This window comes from Chenopodium album, chromosome 24 (assembly GCF_948465745.1).
Source record: "Chenopodium album chromosome 24, dcCheAlbu1.1, whole genome shotgun sequence".
NCBI lineage: Eukaryota > Viridiplantae > Streptophyta > Magnoliopsida > Caryophyllales > Amaranthaceae > Chenopodium > Chenopodium album.
Window position 1 is genome coordinate 577528 of NC_137857.1, and position 13854 is coordinate 591381.

Consider the following 13854-nt stretch of genomic DNA (forward strand, 5'->3'; position numbering starts at 1 on the left):
TTTAGTATCGATTGTAATTGCAACAAAAAGCTTTCCCAACGAATGGTCATTCGATACAATATCCCCCGTTGCCTTAGCCTTTAGTAGTGGTTTTCAATATCGCTGGGGTTGGCCTCAATAATCGATACGAAAAACAACATCCAATCGTGGTGATTATTATAGCGATTACAATCGCTATAAATGTTGAACTCATTTTCTTCAAAAAAAAAAAAAAAACATGCATATGATCTTTATAAGATTCGAACATGCAACGTCAAACTCTTATAGTAAATTTTTCACCAATAAGCTATGACATATTTTATGTATTCTTTGTCAAACAATATTTATATATCTAGTGTTGAAAAGGCTTTTCGTATCGATTTTTGGGATTTAGTGGCGATTGTAAATGATACGCTTTCTCAAAATTATATAAATGTGTAAAAATAGTGTGGATATGTATTATAATGCTTTCCGTATCAATTTTATATGGGAAAACCATGGCGATTGTAAAAATGATACGACTTCCTTAATTATTTTACAAACATACTTGCATATTGTAGCGAATGTACAATCGCTACGAAAAGACATTTTTCTTGTAGTGATTGGATGGATTGCACTGTTGATGACTTGATCTCATGTTAAAGGTAGGCTCATTTGTGAAACAATATTCAATCTTCATTTGATGAGTATTAATTATCATTAGCTGTTTAATTAAACATCTTAGACATGAGTTTCATCATGCCTAAATTAAATGCCTAATATCGTTGTGTTGGATGCTTACTATATACTACTCCTTATTAATAAAGTCTAGTTAGTTAAGTGAGAATACACACCCAATTTCTAATACGGTCAATCGTTGAACAAGTGAGATCATGCATGTATGATGTTGTGCAAACAGCAAACATAGGGTTATAAAAATACAATTGCAAAGTCTCATTTTACAATTGCAAAGTCTGGAAGCATGAGCTAATTGCAAAGTATGTATATACAATTGCAAAGTCTCATTTTACAAACTTTCAGTCTTCTTCTCTTCCCAGTCCACCGCCTCAATATCTGTGTTCTATTTCAACCTCACCCCTTTCCTTCTTTCTCTCTCTCTCTCCTCTTTTTTCAACCTTCATTTTCCAAGAATATATATTCAAACAAACAAATTAATTAATAAAAACCATTTAATTTTATTTTCAAAAAATTAAAAATTAGCTACAAAAAGGGCTTATAAAAATTTGTTGGTACTAGTTTGAAAAAAATTAAGATTTTGGGAACACAAACACTTTTACATCAACCCAAGAAAAAAAAAATGGATTCTTCTGGCACACCATCCCCAGATCATAGTTGGCTTGCTTTTTCTCTCTCCAACCAATATTATCATCCTCCTCCTCCTCCTTCTACTTCATCTCAACAACAACAACAACAACATCAACAACAACACCTTTCCCTTTTTCAACAACACCCTCATCTTTTTATCCCACCTCCTCAATCTGGTTAGTAATTTCTCGTCTTTTATTATTTATTAAATGGGGCAAGTAAAATGAGATTGTTTTTTCCAGTGTTACAGTAACACCTTGTAACGTGGTACAACTTTATTGTTCCAGTATCACGTGGTGTTACTGTAACACTAGACTACATTCAATTTTAAATTTTTTTACTAACTATTTTTTGTTTTTTGTGTGTGTTAGTTGGTGATGGTGCAAGTGGTGCTCGTACGAATGATAACCGCGAGTTATCCTTCCTTGGCGTGGGTGGTGGGTTGTTGCAAGTGGGTTTGTTTCCGATAGCGGATGCGGTGACAGTTGCTAGTAACGGTAGCGGAGGCGGAGGCGGTTACGACCTCAAAGATAACTTGTTCGATAGTTCTGAATATCAACAACAACAACAACAACAACAGCAACAGCAACAACAAGTGCAAGAAGTTGATCAACGCCTAGTTAATAATAATAATATTAACAATAAACAAGTTGCTGTAGTTGCTGCTGCACCTCCTACAAGTTCAAGTAATAGGAAAGCTGTTGAAGGGTTTGGCCAAAGAACCTCTATTTACCGTGGTGTAACTCGGTAAAATTACTACTAAAAGTCTAAAATTATGTGTTACAATTTACCAAGTGGGTTATTTTTTTTTTGGTAGAGAGGGTGCATTATCTTGAATTTGTTTATGTACGACATTTTAAGTGTACAAAATTGTTTTATTGGACCAAAACGTTTTAAGTGTCTTATGTCAACACCTAGCCATGTCGGCTTAATTCTTGCGCGCTCTCTTTATCCGAATTTAATTAATACGTAGTACTTGTAATCACGGCATATTATCTCATTGACGTTGTAGTCTGTTTGAATTAGTAATGTGACAATTAAAATTAGATGTAGCTAAATTAAAGTCGGGATAATATTCTTTGGATATTTTGTTATAGGCATAGGTGGACAGGGAGATATGAAGCTCATTTATGGGATAATAGCTGCAGAAGAGAAGGCCAAAGCAGGAAAGGCCGTCAAGGTAATTTCATTCTCCCTTTATTCTTTCGAAAATATTATCGCATTGTCCCAACCTTCGTTAAAATATATCGTATCAAGTACGATTTTATTCTAAACTCCTTGTGTAGTAACAGTTGAGTCGTTCTCAATTTCTTTTTGTCACCCAAATTTAGTAAAGATGTTACGATTAACTCGATAATTAAATAAATTATCGACTATAATTTATAAATAATTGTTACAAACCACTAAAAAAAAAGGTACTAACATGAAAGTGGTGAATAAGCCCGAATCTATGTTTCATGTGTCGGAAATTGTGTGCATAAAGCGGGTATTTTCTACATGTACTTTTTTGACCACGTTGTTTTAAGGCTTATATCCTGTTTGTGTTTTGACCAAACATTTTCCACTTTTAGAAGTCTCAAAATTAGTTATTCAAATTTCTTCATCAACCCATTAAAGATTCAAGGATACATTCACGAATTACACCACACCCTTGATCTTTAAGGAATACGAGTATATATAAGAGCATTTTAGATATTTTATGTGAACACGAGAACTTCACACTTTTAACTTACACCGTATAATCGAGTTATATGGAGTACGAGTAATATATAAATCATAGGTAAGATAATAATGAGTAAACGAATTATTATGGAGTCGTGGATGTGTGTAGCTGATAAGGTGATTATTTTATTACCGAGGTTGGTCATTTGTAGTCTTGCAAGATCGATATATTGGAACCCGGCCATACCGGTAAACCCTAGTTCGTTTTTTACCCAACCACAATTGAATATGAAAATTGGCTTTAATTTGCTCATGAGAACTTTGTACTCCGTACTCTATAATTATTGCTTGGAGTACTTTATCTTTCTCATAATAATCGTAAAAGTTTAACGGTACAAGTTTGAGTCTTTAACCATTACTACTCTGTATTTGTGATCATATATATGTTAAATAAAATACATAAAATATGGACTATATACAAAGTATAGAACACATGCTAAATTTATTTGATTGATGCAATAAATAAATTAAAGATTTGTAGAAATAAAAGGCTTCATCTTTTTTGCCTTTTTCAGGCTAGTATTTGTGGTACCTCTAATAATTAATTGGCGCTATCCTATACATGATCCATTGTGTTAAATGTGAATCAAATATCTCTAAATATCTTTCAATTATTTATTTATTCAATTTCTGATATTTATTTAATTTGTGTTGGTTGCTTCTCTATTTATGGGGCCGTGGTTTACGTGCCAAATGATTGCTGATATGGGCGAACATGTTTCATCATTTCTTCCTGTTACAGTGTACTTAGGTGAGTTTATTTTCTCAACTTTTTATTTGTTCTAATTAATTCTTGCCATTTTTAGACTAATTTAATAATTCATGCATACTCTATTATATTATTAACTTGAGTTATATTCAGTAATAATGTTAATAGCAATATTTACTTTCAATTACGTATTGAGATATCATCTATTGCAATGTTTGAATTCTACTCCTAGCTAATTCGAGTATAAGTTTGCCTAACACATCCTTAAGAACGATATCGAGTAGAAAATATGACACGTCATGGACTTGACTCACCTTGGAAGATAATTAAATTACGGAGTAATATACATGAAATTTATTTTTTCAGTCTCTAATCAATTTTTCCTCTCTTCTTTTTTTTTTTTCCTCATATTAGGATTTATTGTAATTACTCTGTATTACGGATTATTGTTGTGATGTTTACGTAAAGATTTATGTTTTCTCCTAAGAAGAAAAGAGCGAGATCAGATCATGGCAAGGCATGTTATGTAAATCTGTATTATCTCAATTATTTAGTTTATAAATAATTCGTCAATAATTTTGCAAATGTATCTTGCAATTTGGTTATTATTATTTTGCATGGATCAGTCAATCTTTACGTGTTCTTCCTGCAAAAGAAGTGGCACAAAATCTTAAAATTGAATATATTATATATATGATCTTAACAACTTACTTATGATTTTGCATTATCTGATCTTATATCATCCTATTTTATTAGGTGGATATGATAAGGAAGAGAAAGCTGCAAGAGCATATGATTTAGCTGCCCTTAAATATTGGGGTCCAACTACAACCACAAATTTTCCAGTATGTACATTTTTGTAAAAAATTATTGTACTATGTAGTCTATGTTATACCATTAATCTTTTTTTTTTTTTTCCACTAAAAAATTATTGAAAATTAGGCAAAATACGCAAGAAGTTACCTTGCATGGTAATTTTATACGTATTTTGCTTAACTTAATTTACGAATACTTGATGCTTGATGGTGCCCATCAAACCGCCGTCTGATATATAAGAATTTACGTATTTTTTCTATTTTTGAAATTAGATATCGGACTATGAGAAAGAGCTGGAGCAAATGAAGGATATGAGCAGGCAGGAATTTGTGGCTTCATTGAGAAGGTGATAATTTAGCCATTTTAAATTTTTATGTGTTTTAGGATTACTGAGGAATTCATATGATCTTTGTCATTTTTACCAATTGTGATTTTATTTACAGGAAAAGTAGTGGATTCTCTAGAGGAGCATCAATGTACAGAGGAGTCACAAGGTATGGCTATTTTTTAACGTCTTTTGTTTGTCTCTACATTAGGCTATTAGTGTATCATTTTTTCCATCGTTTGTTTCTAAATAATACGCTACATTTGGTTAAAATCCCGTTCTACTTGTTAGAGCTATATAATAGCCTGTATGTTTTAAAAAAAGTATCTACGTAGTACATACTATATTGTTGATGAGGGTGTCATCAAATGCGTAATATGGGAAAGTTCAAATTTTCTTCAATCTAGCTAGAATTTAGAGTTTGACTCTGTTTTTGGACGGTCTACTACAAAAAATGTGACATCATTCAGAGAAAAACTTAGTATTATAAGTTTGGTTACGCATTAGAGCGTGTACACCATACACATATGTATAAATGGATTATTTGGATACGTATGACAAGACGATTAAAGTAACAATTTGTTGTGTTTATTTATTTGTACGTATTTTCTCCCGTGTAACATGCGTGTATGTACTAGGCATCATCAGCATGGAAGATGGCAAGCAAGGATCGGAAGGGTAGCCGGAAACAAGGACTTGTACCTTGGAACCTTTAGTAAGTTCGCGAAACAAATTAATTAATTTACGATTTTTTTTTTTGTACATACATGATACGGAGTACATGTTTTTACGTGATTGTGTTATTTGTCATTGCTAGGTACTCAAGAGGAGGCTGCTGAAGCCTATGACATAGCAGCCATAAAATTCCGGGGCCTAAATGCCGTGACAAATTTCGACATAAGCCGTTACGACGTGAAGAGCATAATTTCGAGCAACCTTCCTGTGGGCGGTTTGTCAAATAAATCAAAATCGTTACCTGATCCCGAAGAAATCAAAACCCTCGAAGGCATCAAGCCAGAGTTGCCACTAATACCGGCCCTCCCTCATCACCAATCATCAACCACCTACAACCACAACTTTATAGGGATGCCCTTAAAGCCGGACTCATTGTCGCAAAATTACAATTGGCCCGCCCTCGGGCGAGTAGAGAACAATGAGGCTGCACTAGGGTATACAAACTATGGGTATGTTCAGCAACAACTCAATGACATTGACGGTGTTAGCCCCGCGACTAATGGGTATGACGGGTACGAAGGTACAAGTAACATTAGCAACAATGATAACAATAATAATGGTGATGTTAGTGGTAGTGGTAGTAATATTAGCAATAATAATAGTTGGAACATTGTTGCACCAAATATGCATACAATGCAAAACCCCAAACAAAATGTATCAGTGATGCAGACACCAATTTTTGGCATAGAATGAATGATTTTAGGAGAGAGAAAAAGAAAGGATGTTATGTGAGGGAATCAGTGCGAAAAAAAAAAATGCAGGTGAATTTGGGTTAAATTATGGGTTTGTTTGAAAGTTTGAATATGAATATTTTGGTAAGACTGACAACATTGCTTTTGACAGGAAGCTGACATTTTAGTGTTTTTTGTCTGTTATTTTACAATAGGACATGAACATTTTTAGTGTTTTAGCCTCTTTCTCCTGTTCTTGTTCTTGTTCTTGTTCTTGGATTTTCATTCTAGGATATTGTTGGTTTATATAAATATATTTGGATAAGATTTATATTATTATATAAGGTACATATCTTGTTTTATGTTTGTAAATGAGATAATATTGTTGTGAGCAGGTATTTGACTTTGAAATAATATGTTGTTTTTACCATGAGATGTATGATATAGAGTAAGAAAAATGATATACAGAATTAGTTTGATATTACTTAAGATTATACACAGAATATCTACCGATACATCGATGTTGAGGGTATATAGTTTCGACTTATCTAAGTATATATTAAATTATACATCTAAAGCTACGAGTGTATTTGAATCTATCTCATTTACTTTTTTTTTTTTTTTTGTGACTTTATAACATATACGAAGTATTACGTTGGTTCAAATTGACAATTAAGATAAGGTTAATATACATTCATGTACTTATATCAAAAAAAACATTCATATAAAAAGTTGTGTAATTCGGTCATGAAATATTTCAAAGTGCCTAACAATGAACCAGTTTTCAAATGACTTTCAAAGGAAGAACTTGTTGAGCACATTATATGCCCAAGGGGCCAAGGTTGTGCAGCTTTCATGACATTACAACAGACTAATGCTTACTTTTCAACTTGATAATCACTTGATGTACGACTTACCAACTGATGCAAATGAACTTTTTACACCTCATGAAAATGGAAATATTGCATGCACAAGGGTGCGAGAATCCAATTCAATGCCTTCATGGTCCATCTTACACGCATGACATCACACACACCGGCGAATTAAAGATAAGAACCCACACACCACGCATGCAGCAGCGTGGGACTATGGAAGGACCAACACTAGTGCACCTTGGTGCTCAATGCATGCATTGCAGTTCTCAGGTTCATTCTCTAAAGCCTTTGAAAATCAAGAATATCAAGGTTTCATGGTCGGTTGACTTTTGAGAGTACAGAAGTACAGAACTATACCAATTGTACAATTTTCTATAAAGGGAAATTTACATGATGGAATCAGAAATAATGATAATTTTATAAATGAGAGACAAATGTTGTTAAATAATTTATCAATGGAAGAATGACTGTTATTAATAACAATAATAATGGAGGTACAGGGGATGCAGCATGCTAGCATGCTTCCTAGAGGTCCAAAAGAATTAGTACGACCCGAGACTTTCCGTTTGGGCTCAAGGTCAAAAATAATGGGTAACCCTAAAATTAGGACCCTTCATCCCGAGTTACCTATTTGCACGGTGCAGATCAATGCCAAAGCTTCAAGCAGAACCCCGGGGGAACAACAGGCAACTTCTTGCTCGAGATGATATCCTCAAACGTATCTTGAAGCTGCTCTGCGAGGGAGGCAGGGTCATCATTGAGGGTGTCGACAAAGGCCTTAACGATCCTAATTTCCTGTGGGGTAGCCCTAATGCTGTACCATGTTAAAAATTTCTGCCTGAAGCTTTTGTCAATATGGCCCTCACATTCGAGCCAACGTATCATTTTAATGTAGTACTCTAAGTTACTCTCAGAAGAGTCATCTCCAACACATTCCTCCTTTTCTTGCTCCACCTTCCTTTTCTTGGATGAACGTCTTTCATTTGCCTCTTCCTTATTCACCCTGCCATCTTGATCCTTGTTATGGGATTTCAGGGGACACTTTTTCCCACTTCCTTCTTTCGAGCTTTCTTGCCTGCAAGGAGTTATTGGCAAGCTAGTTTCTAGCCTCACACAAGGTGTATTGGTCTTTTCAGGATCATTTGACCCAATGTCAATGCTCATGGCTTCACCCACTTGACCATCAGGCGAGTGTTTATCAACTTTCACGGCATCATATTGATCAGAAGAGTCAAATTTCCCAGTTGCATTATCCTCATCTGATGCAGAATAAGGATTTTGATCATTACTAAAATAGTTCTCGTTTTTGTTCTCGTTCAAATTACTGCAGGGTGCAGTATTGTTTGTTTCATCTTCAACAGAAGACGGATTAGAAAGAGTGCTGCAGTTGGTTGCTGGGCTCTGAATTCTTTCCATTGTTGAACACTTGGCAACCTCATCAGCAGAAATACTAGTAGTTAGTCGTACTTCTGATGAGCTTAACTCTTTGGTGTTATCAAAGCAGATAGCCCTAAAAACATATTCTGTAGCTGGGGAAAGACCTGAGACTATGAACCTTGTTTGTGGAGGAAACAATGTACAAGTGGGCTGTTCTGGTCCTTTCCTGTCATTAGCCTTCCGATGCCACAATGTGTAACCCACATTCTTCTCAGATAAACTATCAGGACCCAAGACCACAGTGACAGATGTCGCATTAACGGCTTCAACTCTGATCATACTAGAAGCTATTTTTCTTGAAACTGCCAATGGAAGAAAGACATCATTGCCTATTATGAAATCTATTATTTAGTCATCAAAATTCAATGATAGATAAGCTTGGGAATTCACATCACCACCCATCAAAAGAATAACAGAGTATAACATATTAGATTCTTCCAAAAAAAAAAAAAAAAAAAAAAAAAAAAAAAAAAAAAGTACTGTATAACATATTGGATTACCTAGGTGCAATGGTGTTTGAGGATACATGGAATCAAACAGCTCCACAGCAGAAGCACAGAGTCTCTGAACTTCTTGACCTGATGATAGTCGGTTAACAATGCCTCTACCCATCTTAACAGGAACACCAGTTAAGGCACCTACTTCTGCTTCGAGTAGTTTTATGGCGTCATCAATGATATCAGAAGACTTAAAGTATTTCTTTGTTCCAGCCAGCAACTTCTGGCTCAGGGAGATACGATAACATAATATGTCCACTCGTCTAGTGTCCTTTGCAATTGTTAATTGTTTTCTCCAACAGCTAGATGTAACAGTAACAATTAGACAACTTTCACAAACTATTGTTCACTTGTTGAGAAAATAACAATGACAAGCAAATAACAATAACAATAACAATTGAAACTAATACATTCTAATTGAAAATTATTGCTGTCAAAAAGTCAATGACATAGAAGTCCTTCAGGATGATTATGACAAAACTGATCCCTTTTCAGCGATTAAGCAAACATTTACTACCTCCGTTTCATATATTTTGCAACTTTTGAATATTTTATATCTCACAAATAATACCCTAAAGTTGCAAAAAAATATGAAACGGAGGTACTAAATGTTATCAACTATCAGCCCAAAAAAAGGCTACCGAGATGCAGCAATAAAAAAGCTGATTTCTTACCATGTAAAGGCAAAATTGCAAATAATACAATTCACCTAATAACAAATGAGTGAACACATAGAAATTTACAACATTTATCCCCATAACTAAATGCCAATCTATTGCAAATTTGAACATATTATCAAGAATATAATCGGATGGATCCATGGTGCTTTTAATTTTTAGTCCAATCATGAGATCCTAAGATCTTAATTTCTAAATTAAAACACGAGGCAGCCACACAAAAAGTACAGTCCACAAGAACTCAGAGGAGAATCAAAGAGACCTGAATTCATCAGAACTGCAGTCTACAGGCATACAAGCAAGACTTGTCACTTCATGAGAGCACCTAGCAAAGCGATGGATAGAAAATTCATCCTAGATAAGACAGCAAAGTTGCACCCAACCTTATCAAGTTTGAGTTAACCACTAATAGTAGCAAGGCAACCTACTACATCAAGTTCAATCTTTGTAGCAGCCTAGCAGGAGTGCATCATTTCGGCACAAGAGTCACATATGTTGCTCAATCTTATATCAGTTGTTAACATATTAGTCTCTCTTCTTATAAAAGGTAAGAAAAATATATATATGAATATGGAGCTTAAAACTAATAATCGAGCCATAGAATGAAATATAGTTGTTGCCAACAACACAGTTTGCTATTTATCCAACTCCTCAACAATTCACCAAACATCTCAATCTAACCTTCCCTTTTACAGAACTAACAGAAGTGTAAGCTAATTACTTCCACGACATCCTCCAGAAAACTCATGGATTAATTGCTCGACTGAATTAAGTGAATAAGTGATACCTTCAAAGAAATAACTTTCTTGTTCCTTATTATTTCACCAGCTTGTAGTTTTCATGAATAATGCAAAAACAAATTTACTATAACCATCAAACACCACCTTGCCACAAGTCATAACCTACATTCTTTCAATGGACCTCCACAGCTCCACCAACAGGTAAACTTGTTTGCCTAGCCTGTGTCTTTCTAGCAGCCTACTTTGACTTCCTTCTAAAGCATTCTTTCTCCTGGTTGCTCAAGTTCACAACCCCTCTATCGTCCAAATAAAGGCATACATTCAATTACATTGGCAGAAGTGAATTGACCTCTATAGCACCGGGGAAATAACAAAAAAAGTCTATTGAGTCGGCATTTAAAACTAAAGATCAAGTATCATCCATGAAAAATTCCAAATACAGTGATATATATAGTGGTCAAACAACGAATATTGGGTAAGTAATCTAAAAAGAAGGTAAAGTTGACCCAATTCCTTCATACTCCGTAAGCGGGGTGGACCAGATGGAACACAATTATTATTTGGAATTACATGAGATACAAAAGTGGTGGAATACAGAAACATATAAAGTTGACAGCATATTAGATCTTTTTCAACCTATCCATGCTCAGATCATCCACCACAAAAAAAAAAAAACTCTGTGACCTTCCATGATCAACAGCCCAGAGATGGCCATAACCCGAGAGCACTAAGCCTAACTATGAAAACTTTACGGCCTTACCCAATGAAAACTCTGGAATTGTTTGAATAACATAATCATTTAATATATTACTAATGCACTCTTGAAGTATATGTTCCTTGGGTAAAGCAAGCCCAGGTATATAGTAGACTTACAGTGTCTACTATACTACAATGTATGAAGATAAGAACCTTTATGAAGAAATGGCGAAGACAAAACAGATAGTAAGCATTTACCTCATCAAATCATTCATCTTCCCACAAGAAATGCAGTAAAAACTCCCATCCAATTGAGAAACAAGCCCATTTCTTGCAATGCCGGACCTGTCATGTTTGATAGCGCATTCTAGATGACATGACATGTTACATGAATCTCCAGGAAAAGGGGGCTCTGAGCTACATGTCAGCCATAAACTAGGATCCTTGTTATCATCGTATTTGTGACAGATACAACACGTGCACCTTTTGCAAAATTTGTCCTCCTTGCTCAGTCTAGCCTTGCAAGCAGAATTTTTGCAGTACTTAGCAGTACCTAAATCACTGTCACTGTTGCATGTTGAGATATTGGTAGCAGAGACAGGAAGATGAGAAGGATTATCAGGTTTCCTTGGCTTCTTTGAACTCTTATTGATAATCGGAGGTGAAGACTGTTGTCCATGAACTCCACTATCGTGATTTACTAAGTTTTTTTCAGAAACAACTTTTAGGAGGTGCTCTACGATTTTCAACTTAGTCAAACCAGTATACTTTCTCTCCTTCCCCATCTCAGAGCATAATATTTGTAAAATGTCTTGACGACTCCAAGATTGCAGCATTTCAGCAGCACCATTCGGCCACTTTGCTAATTCGTACACTATTTCTCTTCTCTCCTCCATACTCAACTTACTGCATCTCACTGGATCAAGCACAGCCCCTAAATCAAAGACATATCAAACAAGGTAGCATAATCATAATTTAGGATTAGCATATTAATCAAAGATATAAGTCGTAGTGTAATGATCACAACATACAGCAAAAGTAATGTCACACTTGACAGCAGCAACAACAAAGAACCTTTAACATTTTGACAAATAACTTTCCAATCAAAGACTAGTCATCTATATATAGGAAGATTGACCAGTCATAGTGGCAATTAACCAACTACAATTAGAATAGTCATGAGGACTTTCCGTTGATTTATCCATGAAAATCCTTAAACCCTTGTTAAAGTCAATTAAAAACAAGACTGATAACACAACATCGAATTAACATCAGACGACGCCATAGCTGTACCAGCTGCAAATTAGCACAACATAAGAAAAAGCAAAAGAACATCCAAACAAGATGGCATGACAATATAGTACAGAAAAGGTCAATCAATCTAGCAACCAAGCCTAACCTCGTTGACCTCAAGATACCAATGGTTAGGCAGTTACATAACCATGTAACAACTTGTAGACTAATTTTAAGTGGGGCCATGAACATCCTGGATGCCAGAATGATTCACCATCTTTATCAACATACAAACATAACCCAAAAGGCAATTAAAATGCAACTTCCAGCAACATCATGTATGATATGAGAATTTTTTTTTTATTTTTTATTTTATTTTTTGCTTTATTCTTTTGTGGGGTTTGTGATTTGGGAAAAGGGATGAAAAAAATTTCAGTAAAAACAGCCATATTATTAAAAACAAAGAATTACCCAACAAAATAAACCCAGAAAACTCAACAGCTAGATTCACCAGGAAACTAAAAACCAAAACTATATAGATCAATTAAAAATCGTATAAAAACATTATTCAAAAACCCCATCATCAAATTAATCACTACGATTAAAAGAACACAGCATTATAATCCAAAAACCAAAGGTAAATACATACAAAAATCGAATAAAATTTAATGAAAGTAGAAAGAATTAGAAAACTTACCATCAAAAGCTGAAGAACCCATAATAACAAAGTTTGCAATCAACAGCTAGGTAGCAGGTCACCTCACCAAATCAACATTTATTAATTTCCTTTTCTGAACAGGGATCTAATCAAATTATATGAATTAAAATCAATAAAAATGTCAGTAACAATAAGATAATGACATAAAAATCAAATCTTTACACAACCCAAAAAAAATTAAAATAGAAATGATTTAATCCCAGAAAAAATTGAGAAAGAAAGGTCATAAAAATGGATTCTCCATGGATTGAATAATCATAAGAATAAATATAATAGTACGAATAAAGTGATAAATTAATCTTGGGGTTTTGTTTTTTTTTTTTTTTTTATATATATATATATATATATTTATATATAAATAAAAATAGAGAAATTATGGGAAATTAAGGAATTGTATAGAGAAACAATTCTCGTGAAGAAGGAGAGAGAAAAAGAAAAGAATGGGGTGCGAAGAGGAAAAAGAGTTGCCTCCAAATAAAAGCGGCTGCATGTCATCTTCTTTTTATTGTTTTTGTTTTTGGTTTTTTTTTTTTCTTCTTATTTATTTTTGTTCTTTTTTCAACGTTATTTATCTCCTAATTTCTTCTGTTGTTTGTACTTTTTTAAAAAAAATTAATTACTAGTAATAGAGATTTGAATAGTTCATTTCAGTAAAAATTAAGTGATAATCCTGTCCTTTCAAAAAAATTACTTACGAGATAGTAGAGTACAAATTATAC

General features: G+C 34.1%; 2 protein-coding genes across 2 annotated transcripts; one reads left to right on the top strand and one right to left on the bottom strand.

Annotated features, from left to right (window-relative positions):
- Positions 1 to 1261: 1261 nt before the first annotated feature.
- On the top strand, positions 1262 to 6284 carry LOC145611724 (AP2-like ethylene-responsive transcription factor AIL5). Its single transcript, XM_081667083.1, has 9 exons — positions 1262 to 1460; positions 1656 to 2031; positions 2382 to 2464; positions 3749 to 3757; positions 4472 to 4560; positions 4804 to 4877; positions 4975 to 5025; positions 5495 to 5571; positions 5674 to 6284. The coding sequence occupies exons 1-9, from the start codon at positions 1277 to 1279 to the stop codon at positions 6282 to 6284; spliced, it is 1554 nt and encodes a 517-aa protein (XP_081523209.1). The 5' UTR covers positions 1262 to 1276.
- Positions 6285 to 7533: 1249 nt separating this feature from the next.
- Positions 7534 to 13621, bottom strand: LOC145611971 (VIN3-like protein 2). The gene is made up of 4 exons (XM_081667353.1): positions 13115 to 13621; positions 11443 to 12118; positions 9075 to 9373; positions 7534 to 8876 (listed from the first exon to the last, which is right to left on the bottom strand). Exons 1-4 carry the CDS (start codon positions 13134 to 13136, stop codon positions 7783 to 7785), a joined length of 2091 nt encoding a protein of 696 aa, XP_081523479.1. The 5' UTR covers positions 13137 to 13621; the 3' UTR covers positions 7534 to 7782.
- Positions 13622 to 13854: the final 233 nt, after the last annotated feature.